Source organism: Nelumbo lutea, chromosome 4 (genome assembly GCF_056320005.1).
Source record: "Nelumbo lutea isolate HS-2025 chromosome 4, American lotus-T2T, whole genome shotgun sequence".
NCBI lineage: Eukaryota > Viridiplantae > Streptophyta > Magnoliopsida > Proteales > Nelumbonaceae > Nelumbo > Nelumbo lutea.
This window is the reverse complement of record NC_142687.1, coordinates 98,565,281-98,580,347: the sequence shown is the minus strand read 5'-3', so window position 1 is coordinate 98,580,347 and position 15,067 is coordinate 98,565,281. Positions and strand designations below refer to the sequence as shown.

At 36.3% G+C, this 15,067-nt stretch overlaps 1 protein-coding gene and 1 long non-coding RNA gene across 2 annotated transcripts; one reads left to right on the top strand and one right to left on the bottom strand.

Moving 5' to 3' along the window:
- Nucleotides 1-8,329: 8,329 nt before the first annotated feature.
- Nucleotides 8,330-10,897, bottom strand: LOC148862122 (uncharacterized). The gene is made up of 3 exons (XR_016094879.1): nt 10,759-10,897; nt 9,277-10,647; nt 8,330-9,163 (listed from the first exon to the last, which is right to left on the bottom strand). It is a non-coding gene; the product is annotated as an uncharacterized LOC148862122 (long non-coding RNA).
- Nucleotides 10,129-14,511, top strand: LOC148862121 (potassium channel KAT3-like). The gene is made up of 11 exons (XM_088941176.1): nt 10,129-10,304; nt 10,407-10,622; nt 10,765-10,920; nt 11,018-11,075; nt 11,172-11,489; nt 12,034-12,273; nt 12,562-12,660; nt 12,787-12,819; nt 12,906-13,091; nt 13,268-14,018; nt 14,264-14,511. The coding sequence occupies exons 1-11, from the start codon at nt 10,129-10,131 to the stop codon at nt 14,398-14,400; spliced, it is 2,370 nt and encodes a 789-aa protein (XP_088797302.1). The 3' UTR covers nt 14,401-14,511.
- Nucleotides 14,512-15,067: the final 556 nt, after the last annotated feature.

Genomic DNA, 15,067 nt, shown 5'->3' with positions numbered 1-15,067 from the left:
CCAGAGTGTCAAGCTGATCAGAGGGTCGAACTGCCTATTAATTGCCAAGCTGACCAGAGGGTCGAGTTGCCTATTAATTGTCGAGCTGCCTGGTGGTGAGTTGGATTGATTGTTGAGCTTCGTAGTTCTTTAACCTGCAAGGAATCAATGTCAAAGGACCCGGGGTGGCTAACCCGCCAAGTCAGCGCCCGTGCCAGGCCGCCAGGTCACACCTTGGCCAGACCGCTAGGTGGGACACCATCAACTTGGCTAAGGCAAGTTGTTGCCTAAGTAGTTTCGGGTGTCACCTAATTGTTCCGAGGTGCCATGTGTCACAATATCATTGGAGGGCCAAATCCGTCCTCATCAAATACAAATACAAATACAAATATGTAGAGTGCAAAACCTTATATTTTGCATTATTTTGTATGTATTTGCACAATTTATATTTGCATTTGTACTCTTTCCAAACTCAGCCAAAGTATTATAATATTGATTTTTTTATTAATTAATGTTTTATATGAAATTTTTTTTACAATGTTCCAAGAAGTCCCTTTCATTGATAATTCACAAATCACAATTTTGGTTGATTGATTTATCTTGTTGTGGAATTACATCAATTGTCCAACTTGTTTAGGTTGTATGTGGTACTATTTTTGTTTCTACCTGAAATATTTTGGATTTATCAAAATAAATCAATGAGATATTTCTCAATTTAGGTTGATCAAAGTAAGTTGATATTTCTAATTCAACTCATAAATTAATGTCAATAATCAATCTTACACATACATTTTTTTAGTTGAAGTAACTCTCATATGTGATATAACAACACATTTTTCACCCATTTATATTGATCAACCCAAAACGTTACATGTATAAATAACAATGATACTAAACACAACCTTAATAATTTATGGTAAATGGTCTGGCAAAGGATTTTTGAACCCGGAAATTCCCATATCAACCATTGTGCTGTAACCATAATTAAGGGTCCAAGTTGCGTACTCGATTTGAAAATTTTATACTGGGTTGGGCTTGGGCTTTCAGTCGAAGCCATTCAAATTTTGACAATTTATCAACCTGAGTTCATCATCCAAGTTGCATCCCTAACCACAATTGATGTCTTAAAACAACCATGAACTATTCTAGTTAACCATAACTAATTTCTAATCCATTTTATTTTCAATGGGAAGGTAGAAAATTCTCATTTTGAAATACTAAATATAAAAGCATGTGTTATGCGCGTGTACAAGTGTAAGATATAAATTGAAATATATACTTAAATTTAAATTTAATGACCTACACTAAAACTAAGGCAAATATCCTCTTATAATAGTATAGATTCCAATTATATTTTAGTTCATTTATGGATAAAAATACAGTTCACCCACCCTTGGCACCCAAGGTTTAAACTTTAAACTATCAATGCATCAAGCCAATATGTACCAGTTCTTAGGTCGGGGGGCTTGGTTTACCCACTAAATGCTAAAATTAATTAAAACATAGTACAAAATTAATATATTATTACCTTTAATAAATAAATACCTTACATATTAAGTTGACCCCATTTGTGGGTTTTCCAACTCCTAAGCATAAATTATAATTTCCTAAACACATATTTTAACATTTAAGCATATTAAACTTTAAGGGTGAGAATGTGGGTTCTAATACGAGAACAGCCACGTCATATAAAAAAATGCTAAAGGTTAGGACTATATCCAATCTATTCCTTTTATGAACCCAAGAGCCAAGACCAACATTGGGTAATGACCTTAACTTCCTATAGGTTAGGGACAATAGTTTGGTGCCCCATGCTGGCAAGTGTGAGAATACATGTTCAATTTTGAGAAAGGCCCCTCCCAAAATCTTAGATGGATAGAATAATAATTTAGTTACAACGCCTATATTAACTTGCAATAGGTTCATCACCATCCATAACTATAATATAAGGGAGCAAAATCCTTAAGGCTGCATTTGGGAACGATGCAAATGGAGTGTAAATTCTGGTTAAGGGTAAGTTTGTACTCTGGTTCACTTTTGCATGTGTTTGACAATATTACATTTATGTATTGAAAAATGACAGATTGATGTATATTTACCTTGAGGATAAGATATAAAAGTACATTAATAAAAATAAATAAATTTGCATTCAAACGGGCTTTTGATAAAAAATAAAAAATAAAAAAAAAGTATATGCTTTATTGAAATTCATGTTTGCATCCATTAGAGTTAAAAGTCTAGTAAGAAGATAAATTTGTCAGTGCAAAATTAATTCAACTTTTCAATTTATATGAATCATCTTACACTCTATATTTGCATTCACACTCATTTACATCCTTTCTAAGCGGCGCAGGTAAAGCTCCTTTGATGTTTCTTGTAAATACTAAAACATCTCACCCTTCTAAAAGAGCACTAACTTTTCTTATTGACTGGTTGACTGGTATGGCAAAACAAAAATTACCCTTCATTTATTCCACTATGAGTTGCTGTCAGCATTTAATTACACACGACGTTAAAGCTCTACTAAAATCCCAATAATGCCCCTATTTAACTTGATTTAAATCAAGTTTCCAACGTAGATTTACTAAAATGTCTATTTTTTCTTAGGTTAAAAGAAAGTGAGAGTATCTTTCACAAACATCACCGATTTTTTTAGATTGGAAGATCAGTCAGCAAATATCCGGCCATAATTCAATCCTCTATTAGTTGCATATCACCTCGTAGACATCAAAGTTTGGATTCCATGCCAACCTCTGATTGGGCCCAACTTTTACAAGTGGCATATTTGGAGACCAATGGATTTATGGCAGATCAAAACCATCCACATTGAAGGATATTCTTGATATTTTTCTTATTTGTCAAAGTTAACAACAAAATCATTCAATAGAGAGGATGTTTAAGAGTGGCATTGATAGTCGACCAGATGTTTAGAGGGCCCAAATGAAAACCATCAGCTTCTACTTGATTCGTGGGCAAGGTTAAAATCAACTTCATGCTTCTTGTAATAGTGACGGGAAGTGTTCGGTTGCAAGTATAGTTCGTCATCATTTTGGTTGAGTTTTAGACTCTAAAGCTTATAAGCTTGGCATATATATTATCAACCAAGTAGAAGTATGGCCCTCCAATTATTATCGAGGGCGATTCAAAGCGGCCCATCTCATGCCTCAATCAAAAAATGAAGATTCCATGAAAACTGATGAATGTGACTTCAAGCTGCATTCGGACGAGAGATTTGTTAGAGAGAGGCCTGACGTACCATCATATTTTATATTTTCCGGGAGGCAAACCAGACAGCGGACTGGCTTGCCCATGAAGCTCTTCGACTCATTTAGCTTTAAATTCTCTATCTCTTCCTTCTTCCTTTTTTTCTTTGCCTTTGCCTTGCTGAATTTTGGGGTTGCACTGCCCCCCGTCGTGAACAAAATGCACTTGTGCTTTAGTTCGAAAAGAAAAAAAAAAAAATAGAGAACCCATCTCTCTTCTCATTCCCCATTTTGCTTATCTTGATCTCCAAAGTGAGAGGACGAGTGCAATTCCCAACCACTAAAGATTGTGGACCATGAAAACCTTTTTCTCACATTAGAAAACTGACCTTTGCTCTACCTCCTTGGTACATGGAACCACAGTCGCCATGTGTCACTGTTGCGTGATCCCTTGGAGACGAATCAGGTTCCAAAATCCTTTCCCATTTATATGGGTCTGATCTGGCAAACTACTAGGCACTAGCAGTTGGGTGCATCTCTTTCAGCAACTCGATCTTGACTGCAGTAAAGTCGGATATGTTGGGGCCACCAACTGAGCAAAATAGCCATAGCTGTAGCTACCAAAACCGAGTTGGGAAAGAAAAGCATCAGGTGCAAGGTGCCAACCAGTGGGTCGGCCGTTGGTAAGGTCTCCCGTTGATCCTAGCGAAGATTTGGGATTTAATCCCGCTTGCACCTGGATTGGGGGATTGGCTATCCCGTTGTGTAGTCCTTTAAAAGAAATAAAAAAAAAAATCAGGTATATTTTCATATCTATTAAAAAAAAAAAAAAAAGATATCTATTAACAAAATACATTTCTTCATCATCTTTCTAATACTAAAAGAGGCCCATGTTTTAAGTTTTAAGGGCAGTGTCAATTTGTAATAAAGAGGAAACTGAATTGGTCATTTGGTTGTAGGTGAATTTAAATCGTCTCATGTTTAATTTCTTTTAATTCAAAAAAAAATTCTAAGCAGTACAAAGGAGAGAGAATAATTTGACATGGACAACTGCATTTTTTTTAAGTATGTAAAATAGATAGTGAAGTAAGGAAAATAATTTCACTGCCAACTCTAGGAAATTACTCTTTTACCCTCACACCCACGGTAACCTGTCGTAATGTGCCAGAACGTTCCCAACAGCCAAAGTTTTTTCCATCTACACCCCTGAGTCCAATGAATAATGCATTCTTTGAACTTTAAAGCATGTTATTGTTAAGAAATTCTCTTGGGAGTGGACAAAAACCAAAAATCGGGTTGGATCCTCTAATGTGTCCAACCAAGTGCATTTTACACATAAATTTTAGGATTTAAAAGTTTAGGGTTTAGATATAAAAATCAAGAGGTATAAGTAAATATTAGCCAAATATAATATATGATATTTGAATATAATTTTTATGACTTACGCTGAAACTAAAACAAGCATATACATAATGTGAGATTATTATTGATGATCAAATGTGACATTATTAGATTCTCAGTTGTTTCTTAAATTTTTTTCTTTGCTGCAAAAAAATTAGTACGTCTAACCCAAATCCATTAGAACATAATTCTCGACTCTCAACCACATATCATTTGTACAAGTGATCTCATATCACTTGGATCGCCCAAATGCCTTGCTTGGTAGACACAAATAAAGCATATATAATAAATTGGATGAATTGAACGTTTTCTAACAATTATTTTCTAGCAGTTGGTAGGGAGTCATTTCTAATTGCTCATTTCACCTCAGAGAGAGAGAGAGAGATTTCGACAGCTGGGAGTGAAGTCGGCACCAAATTAGAAGCACACAAATTCTCGTCCACCTTTTTGTTGATTTTTATTTTTTCGTTTCTTTTCAGTGTAAATGAGAATCCAGATAAATTTTACATTCTAGTTGAATTTTTGGTGTTTGTTTTCAGTGTAAATTTTACTCAGTGGAGGATGTAAAGACTATATCCATTTTGTCCATATATTTTTTTACACAACCTGACTATACCTTTTTCACTTTAATGATTCATTATATTTGAACCAATCCATTCACTTTTGGATCAATGCACTTTTACATCGTAAAAACTTTACACCAAAACAAACAGTCTTAGGTCCTATTGTACTTCATCCATGCTATAGGTAAGCAAAATAAGGTAAAAGTTGAAACTAAAATAAATCAGAAATTACACTCAAATCATTCACTCTTCTACTTTTGCATCAATGCAAACAAAATTGCACTGTAAATAGGCCTTAATCAAAACAAATAACAACCCAACATAAAAAAAAAAAAAAAAAAAAACATTTCTTTTATCATGTGTGATGAATGGGGGTGCCCTTCCAACACTGAACATACAGGCGTGCAGAAAAATTGCTTTTCTACACGAAAAACTGATTTGTGGACATCCCATATTTGACACATACGAGACAAACAAGGAGATTATAGCCCCTTACAATATTGAAAGCATTTCCGATGATGACATTATCATCATTCCTGATTTTATCAACAAGAGATATTTCGAATACACGGCAGAGATGTAATGTAAGACGTTGTAGGGACAGTTTTGTGTGGGGCTGATTTGACTACACAAACAAATAGTGAAATACCTTTATATTAGTTATTTTATAAAATGTTGACATCTCATTTCCGTGGGAGGCATGGACACAGGTAGAAGTACATAAAGCCGACCTCTTTTTTTCTGTCCGCCATTTGCACCCGTTTGGTACAAGTAATGGTTTCTTTGTCTTCTTACCGTGTATGTGCCAATTTACAAAATGGATGTGCCCCAATGCAAATATGGGCTCAGTTTGTCTTCTTACCGCCATTTGCATCATTTGGCTCAGTTTAGAAGGAGTACAAATGCAAATATGTAAAGTCTTATATTTTGTATTATTTTATATGTATTTATATTATATATATTTGCATTTGTATTCTTTCTAAATTGAGTAAGTGGAATCGAGAATGCAATGGACAGTTCGGTAATGTTTTCTCGGGTCAGGCCTTGACAGGGTGGACCCGGTACCAACTTGATAATAATCGAGATAAGAAATTAGGAATCCGAAACAACCCATTGGTACAAATATTGGAACTAGAACCAATTTAATCGGTCCAGATCCGTCAGATCAGACCCGACCCATTGACAGCCCTAGCCCAAGGTTCGAAATTTCGATACAATATGCCTTATAGATATGAAATAAGGGAGTTTTGAGAAATCATTTTTTACTCTCGATAAACCTATTGGAAGGGATTTTTTATAAAACACTTTTAACAAATAAAATATATAAAATAATACCAATCTACAAAATTTTGAAAAAGAAAATTTTAAAAATAAAAGATAAAAGTTCAAAGTATCAATACACCATTGGGATTTTTATCCCTAAAGCGACAAACCAGTATTCGGTACCATTCCTATTTCTACCTTGCATGTTTTAGGTTAATCTATTAAATGTGAGATAGATTTTTTTCTTGAAACTTTTTGAATTGATCAATTCAAATTATTGTTTCTATTTGAAATATCAATTTTGACACTTCAATTATAAATGTCAATGATCAATTGAAGTGATCTCACATGTGATGCGACAATGCATTCCTATATTGATCAACCCAAGGCAGCAATTGTACCAAACAAGTAATGCTCATTATATTTCTGCATTGATACAGTTAGGCATGTAGCAGTTAAGGATCATAGGTTAGAGGAGTTCAGATGATCTTAGAGGACCACCACCTAAGGGGTTCTCTGTATCTTCAACCACTGCCCACCAATGATAAAGCTTATTTACAAAATTCAAATAATTTAGGCATGTCTGCCCAAGTCGAAATTGTTACAATTAACAAAGCTAAATTGTCAAACCTTGCATTCTTTAGTTTTGAAATTGTCATGAAATCATCCAAATATACCTTCAGTTCAAATGGTAAATTTGTAAGTGCGTCCTATAATTCCTAATGATGTTCAACTTTGCTGATGTTTTGCACATGTAACATGTGGGATCTTGTTTAGAGGAAAAAAAAAAAAAAAGAATGACCGGGCAAATTGGAGTCCACACACTTGATGACTGTGTAACCAATAAAAACGCCCCACGTCATCCACAGTCTATATGCCCCATAATCACTCAACCTCTCACTTAGCTCGAGTGGCTGATGTGGAGCATTATTATTTGTTACACAGCCCCTAACACAAGAGTCCAGATCACCTACCAATAAACCATGCTCCAACCCTCTACTAACATGATCTTACACAGCACATCACATACATGGCGACTTCCATTTTTATAGTGGGTCACAATCTCATGGTGATATGTATGGTGTTAGATCAAGTTGGTAGAGGGTTGGAAAGTATAAGAAGCTTGGATGGCATCACGTATCCAACCGAATAATCAATTATTGAGTTAACGCCAGTACAAAACTTCTATCTTAATTCAAAATTACCAAGTTAGTGCTAGTGTAGAATTCCTATCTTAGTTCGAAATTACAAAATTAGCACCAGCACAAAACTTCTATCTTAGTCGAATTTACCAAGTTAGTATCAATGCAGGGCTTCTTTTCTAGTTCAAAATTACCAAATTAGAATTAGATTGTGATTTTTGATTTTTTTTTTCAATTAAGACTTTTTTTTAAGATTTTTAATAGAATTCTATTATGAAATATTTTCATACATTAGGAAACTTTCTTGTAAGAACCATAAGGGTGTAAGTATATATAAAGGCTAACTTCTCTTAACGTTATTTGTTATTTGTTTCCGGACTGTGCCAAGTTATCAACTCCTAACGCAACCATCAAGTTCAGCTACTCTGTTTCTTTAATGTGATATTAATTTCAAACACCCATATTTTGGAATAAGACTGGCCCCAGTTTTCATGAATTGACACCCCATGAAATGGTTAAGTTAGTGAGACCATCTAAGTATTTTTCATTTTGACTGAAGCCTCTATGAGTTATTTCATTTTTTAATTATCCTAACATTCATACTATTATCTTTTCTTGTCAAATTGTACAAAGATGTGATTGAGGATCTTTACCATTAATGGTCACATGTGAATGATTGTTTTCTCCCTCCTAAAGTTTAATTTATTTGATTGATTCAGAGAGAGAGAGAGAGAGAGGCCAAGTATCAAAACATGGAATCAGTCACGAGGCTCATGGGTTGACCCACCAAACCAACAAATGGGTGGTCTCTCAATCACTCATTTGATTTCAACAAAAAACTACTAAAAACAACTCTACAAAATACAGAGTTGTAGACAAAGGTGGTGTCCCTTTCAAGGGCCCCGAAGCTTGTGAAACAAAAGAGAGGACTCGACTTTGTACCAAACAAATAAAAAAGACGAAATTTAAAGCTAAGTTCCTTGGGATAAGCTACTACTACTCACGTGATTCTCTTGCCCTTATCACGCTAACCTGCCTCACCTTCACCACATTTCTTGGAAATAATGAAACCTGTACCACAGATTGAACAGCATACTGCTCACCATTTTAAGGTCGTGTGGAGCCCTTTCCTGCAGGTTAGGCTGGCTTCACTTTTTACTTCCTGTACCTAAACGAACATGAGTGGTGCTTGCCGTGTGGCCCTTTTCTTTTCTTTTCTTGTTAAACTTTTCCGACCTGTGACTAGAAAATCTTAAAAGTGATGGGGTTAGGGCTCTTCAACACCTTATATTTCATGTGAACAAATGAAGAACATATACCGAGTCCCCCTGGTTTTCAAAAGAATTAAATTAAAAATCACAGAAATTTTCTTCCCCTTTTGGACTCAATGTATAGATTTACTAGCTTTTTTCCTCTATCCTCTTCCCTTCTTGGGAGGGTTGGGGGTGTTGGGATGATTAGATTTGGCTCAATCTTCTTGTTCAAACTTCTCAGTCACTCCTTTTACCAAAAGAGAAACTTCGCGGTGACTTCAGTTCTGATGTACATTAATGTCACTGGGATTGATTTTTGATTGACATAACCCTTTCTGCTTCACAAGCCATACACATCACTGCATAAAACTGAATAACTATTAACAATCATGTTGACCCAGAGAAATCAATATACAGTAATACAGCATAACAATCCAAACTACTCTACAACTCTGGTTTAGAGGAGACATACCTGAAGCAAAGCATGGACAAGAGTGCAGATTAGAGGGGCCCATATGTCAATTTCAGATAGAGATGGATGGAGGCATAAACCAATCTCATATGCATGATATGTCCAACAGAAGACGCGGTTGGATTTTATGGTGTGAAACGTTCCCACACTTATGGTCCTGATTGCATTTCATAAACCATTCTCATCTCAGGTTTACCAAAGAAAGAAGGGATTAAGTTGAAACTTATTTGGATTATATGGTATGAAACTCCGCAGGAAATATCCAATTGACCCACATGACATCAATAATTCAAATTCATCCTCCATTTCTCCATGCTCCAAACATACTGAATTCCAAGACTCCTGCTTGCTTTTAGTTTTGGATTTGAAATGAAAAAGCCACACTATTTTTCTCTTATCTTGCCCATCCAAGTCTTTCATATATATGATTCATGCCTTTGTTGATGAAGCACTCACTACCACCATCATCTTCTGCACGGCCTCTCGACCAGAATATCTCTACAATTGCATCAGAGAGAACCTCTTATCCTCCACTTTCGGTGTTCCCCCTCCAAATCAACTCTATTGTCTTGATCTTTCTTCTACTTCCTTTCTTCTTTTTACTTTTTGATTACTTTTTCTGTACAGAGAAGAACATTCTCTTCCTTTCCTTTGTCTTTTTTATTTATGACCCACTGATCTACCCTTTTCCAGCCTAATAAGTTTGGTCATGCTCAAAGTAAAAGAAACAGACCTTAGCCCGTTTCACCAGTTTAGCTATTTATAACCACTCCTCAAGCCTTACCTCATGAAGGTTTTCCACTAGTTTTCTCAATAATAATAGTACCCTCAAAGGAAACTTGAACAACAAAGATGCCATTTTCCTATGCAAAATCTTTCTTGCAACGGTTTTGTAGCAACGACCTTCAAATGGATACTAGTAACCACGGCTTCTTCTCCAGTGATCTCTTACCATCTCTTGGAGCCAGGATTAACCAAGAAACCAAGCTTAGAAGATACATCATTTCTCCTTTCAATCCACATTATAGGTGACAAACCACACAAGTGTTAGTTTCATATTGCTATTTTCTCTTCCAAGGCAAATATAGTAAGACAACGAAAGCATCACTTTTTTTTTTCCATTACTCCAGGGCTTGGGAGATGTTTCTGATTGTTCTGGTCATATACTCAGCCTGGATCTGCCCATTTCAGTTTGCATTTTTAACATACAAGCAAGACACACTGTTCATCATTGATAATATTGTCAATGGATTCTTTGCCATTGACATCATTCTAACCTTCTTCGTTGCTTATCTTGAACGCCGATCCTATCTTCTGGTTGATAACCCCAAGAAAATTGCTGTCAGGTTAGTTTTGAGCAGGTTCACAGTCCTGCAAATGATCCAAGTATATTATTTATTCTCTTCAAGTCAATCCTGTCTTCCCTACTATAATTCTGTCTTTGACAATGAAACTAGTCTTTCTAAAATAAACTGCACTTACATGTAGGTACATATCAACCTGGTTCATCTTTGATGTCTGTTCAACAGCACCAATTCAACCTCTTAGTCTCCTTTTCACAGATAGCAGCAGCAGCCTTAGTTTTAAAGTACTCAGTATGCTTCGTCTGTGGCGTCTCCGACGGGTCAGCTCCTTGTTTGCAAGGTGCATCATCAAATTCAGATCTCTTTCACTATCCACATTTGAAATACATTCAATGGAAGAACAATAATATGGATTAAGCTGGTTTGCTTTCATCCAGACTTGAAAAGGACATACGCTTTGACTATTTTTGGACTCGGTGCACAAAGCTTGTCTCAGTAAGCCTCTTAAGATTTTTGCCTTTTCCTTTTGGTTGCTCCAACCTAACATCTTTAGCTCTATCAAAGTTACACTTCCTCTCTGTTTAAATGCAGGTAACTTTGTTTGCAGTACACTGTGCCGCATGCTTTAACTATCTGATTGCTGATAGATATCCTGATCCAAAGAGAACCTGGATAGGTGCTGCAATGCCAAATTTTAAAGAAGAGAGTCTGTGGAACAGATATGTGACTGCAATGTACTGGTCTATTACAACACTAACTACAACTGGTTATGGTGACCTACATGCTGAGAATCCAAGAGAAATGTTGTTTGACATTTTTTACATGCTATTCAACTTGGGATTGACAGCTTACCTCATTGGCAACATGACAAACCTTGTTGTCCACTGGACCAGCCGCACCAGAAATTTTGTATGTTTTTCTTCTTTTTCTTTTATGAATAATCTCTATGTTCTTCACTTTCAAGAACTTCCCCTTGCCAGCGGAAATAGTTGTAGAGGTCCTAGTAAGAAGACCAAAATAAATTTGATTACCAGCTACTAGTACATGGACCATTGCTCAGGGTGTAAAATAAAATGTGAACCTCCATAAGAGCTCCAGTTTCTCTATCCCTCCTTAATTAAAGGCCATCACCCTATGTTTATCCCAGCTATCAGGTGTCTTGGGAGGGGTGGACTACATACATACCTAACTTTTGTGTGTGTGTGTGTGTGCGCGCACAAAGTGGCTGTTCTGAGAATCAAACCCACATTATTATACTTGTCAGCCCAAGGTTTTACCATTATACTAAGCAATGGCCCCTCCCCTCCTAGCCTTCACAAAATTTATTAAGACTACATATGAGAAACCAATTCCAAAATATAGGAGGATTTATTTACAAATTGCATTGCATAAAAAAGTCTCTACTACTCTCATCATCAATAAATACTAATCAGACTTGCTTTCAATGCTGTAGAGGGATACTGTCCGTGCCGCTTCTGAATTTGCAGTAAGAAATCAATTGCCCCCACATATACGGGATCAAATGTTGTCTCACATATGTCTGAAGTTCAAAACTGAAGGGTTGAAACAGAATGAGACCTTGAATGGTCTACCAAAGGCCATTCGTTCAAGCATAGCACACTATCTTTTCTTCCATGTCATTCATAAAGTCTATCTCTTTCAAGGGGTTTCAAGTGATTTCCTTTTTCAACTGGTATTAGTTACTATATGTCATCAAGCTTTCACAATTGGCTATTGTTTATTGTTTTTATTCATAATAAGTTAAAACACACACACACACACATCCTCAGGTAAGGGGAAGTAAGAACCAATACACCCAGCACAGCCAATTGCTGACATATTTTAAGTTGTGTTACAAAAAGCATGGGTTGTGTGGCAGCTTCCCAGCCATGAATTGCAGAGTTCATTTTGTAATATTTACACATATGAAATCTTCCTCAAAGTTTCACGACATTAATGATGTCTTTCCTTCCATAATAAGGTTTCAGAAATGGAGGCCGAATATTTTCCACCCAAGGAAGAAGTAATTCTGCAGAATGAAACTCCAACAGATCTTTATATATTGATTTCAGGAGCAGTGGTCAGTGATCTGAATATTCATTCTTTTATTGGAAGCTGAATCTTTGATTCTGAGATAATAGTAGTTGACCCTCCACAATGCCTGCTGAGTAATTTAATCTGGTGCACGATTGGTATTTGGTTGCAGGATTTTATAGCACATATTGATGGGCATGACCAAGTAGGCATCCTTTCTATGTTCATTGTCCATGGAGCAAAGCACATGGAGCAAATCTAACTTCAGTTCTTCTGGTGTATCATATACAGGTCCTTCAAAAGGAAAATGCAGGGGAAATGTTTGGGGAGATAGGAGTTTTATGTCATAGGCGGCAACCATTCACAGTTAGGACCACAGAACTTTCTCAAATCCTACGGTTGAACAAGAATTCACTGATAAACATTATTCAAGCAAATAGGGAAGATGGAAACATTATAATGAACAACCTTTTCCAGGTACATGATAAATTGGATAGCCCCTTATATGATTAAAAATGAAATCTTTCTAATAGCTATTACTTTTCTTTTTGGGGAAAAATGTGTGTATATTCCCACCTTCCCCAATTGGTGTGTGTTTGTTCGGGACTGGGGCAGGTGATAAGGTTAATTCTTTTATGTTCCCCTTTGTGCAGAAACTAAAGGAACTTGAAAGTTTAGGCTTTGGAGAAAGACATATGGAGCCAGGTTTAAACCTCAATGAGTGGCTTCATCAAGAATCACAAAAAGGACACTTTTATTTTCATGTTGGAAGTGAAGAAGATTGTCCACGTGTAGATTCAAATCAGGAAACAAGTGACATGAAGATTCTGGAATCAAGGGCTACAGGAAGGGGTGAAGAGAACACAGTCTATGATCTCATCAAATGGGGAACTGATGTTAATGCAACAGATGCAGATGGCCAAACAGCCCTTCATATTGCCGTCTGCAAGGGGCATGTTGAAATGGTTAAGATTTTATTAGAAGGAGGAGCAAATGGGAATAAACCAGATGCTAAAGGGTGGACACCACAGGATATTGCTGAGCAACAAGGACAAAAAAGCATTTATAACCTCTTACTTTATTACAAAAATAGGAACAGAGATTCAGAAGATCATAGAATAGATTTCACTGAGACAAAGACAGAGACAGTCAACCACATTGGGAACAATTGGAGAAAAGACAAGAGAAATGAAAATCCCAATTTCACAAACTCACACTTCGGAAAGATAGCACCAAACTCTAGTTCAAGCAGCTATTGTTGTCCCAGTGATAGCCAAGCTACAAAGTTGACCAACAGAAGAGTCACAATTCACATGCCCTTTCGAAAGGAAAATACAATGCAAGAACAGTTTGGGAAGTTAATAGTCCTACCTGATTCACTAGAAGAACTACTCAATGTCGCTGGTAAGTTTTGTTTAATCTCAAAAGAGTATTGGGTTACAAATGTGAAAATCTGGAGCAAAAACAGTAAGTATTATATCACTTAAATCTGTTTCAGATAAATATAGAAGTGGTGAGGATATAACCCAAACCATCTGAACAGAAACTTCAAGCATTGAAGTTAGATAAACTAATCCATGTAAAACAAGATTCTTCTTTCTCAATTATGCTATATCCATGTGTCATACAAGTACCTTGTCAAACTGCAGGTCAAAAGTTCCCAGGTTACCATCCCACAAAAGTTGTCAGTACAGAGAATGCAGAAATAGAAGATATCAGTGTTATACGAGATGGAGATCATCTGTTTCTCCTTCAACCTGAGCATGAAGCACAAATTGCGGAGTGACATTAAGCATTATTGGAAGAATAGGCCTACAATGTAGAGATACAGATATTTTGTAACATATCGGCAATTTATGATGAGAATAAAAGAAACAGATAACAGATGTCAATCAAACTTGGCCTTCAAAACCAACAATCATACTGGAAAATTTAATCCTGCAATTAAATTTCCCCACAGTTAACCCATGATAGCCGATGCAAGTCCCATCCATCTATCATAGTTCCCAGGAATTGGTGAGCTATATGCACACAGCAAAATCCAAGGAGCTCTTTCATTCTATGGGTTCTGAATGTGATACAAAGGATGATCAAATCCCTGGTGCACTGCAAAGGGGAAAATAACAAAAGAAAAATTGTGATGCTTGGCATGATTGCTGTGACTGCTCAGCCACTTTAAATATTCCTCAGTATCCCTGACAGCCCTAGTTCATTGGCACGTGTAACAGCAAAGACATGTTAAGATACTTTAATCAGACTAAATTAACCGAACCAAGTTTGCTTGCACCCAGGATTGAAAACAAGTTTACCAAAAGAAATAACCATTCTGTCCTGTCCCCGATTAGCAGGTATAATACTTCAGTGTCTCTTCCAAGAAGAAAGCTCCCATCTTGTCCCTTCTTTGAGGGATTCAAGGGTAACATCATCAAGAAAAATACAACCCCCAGAGACCC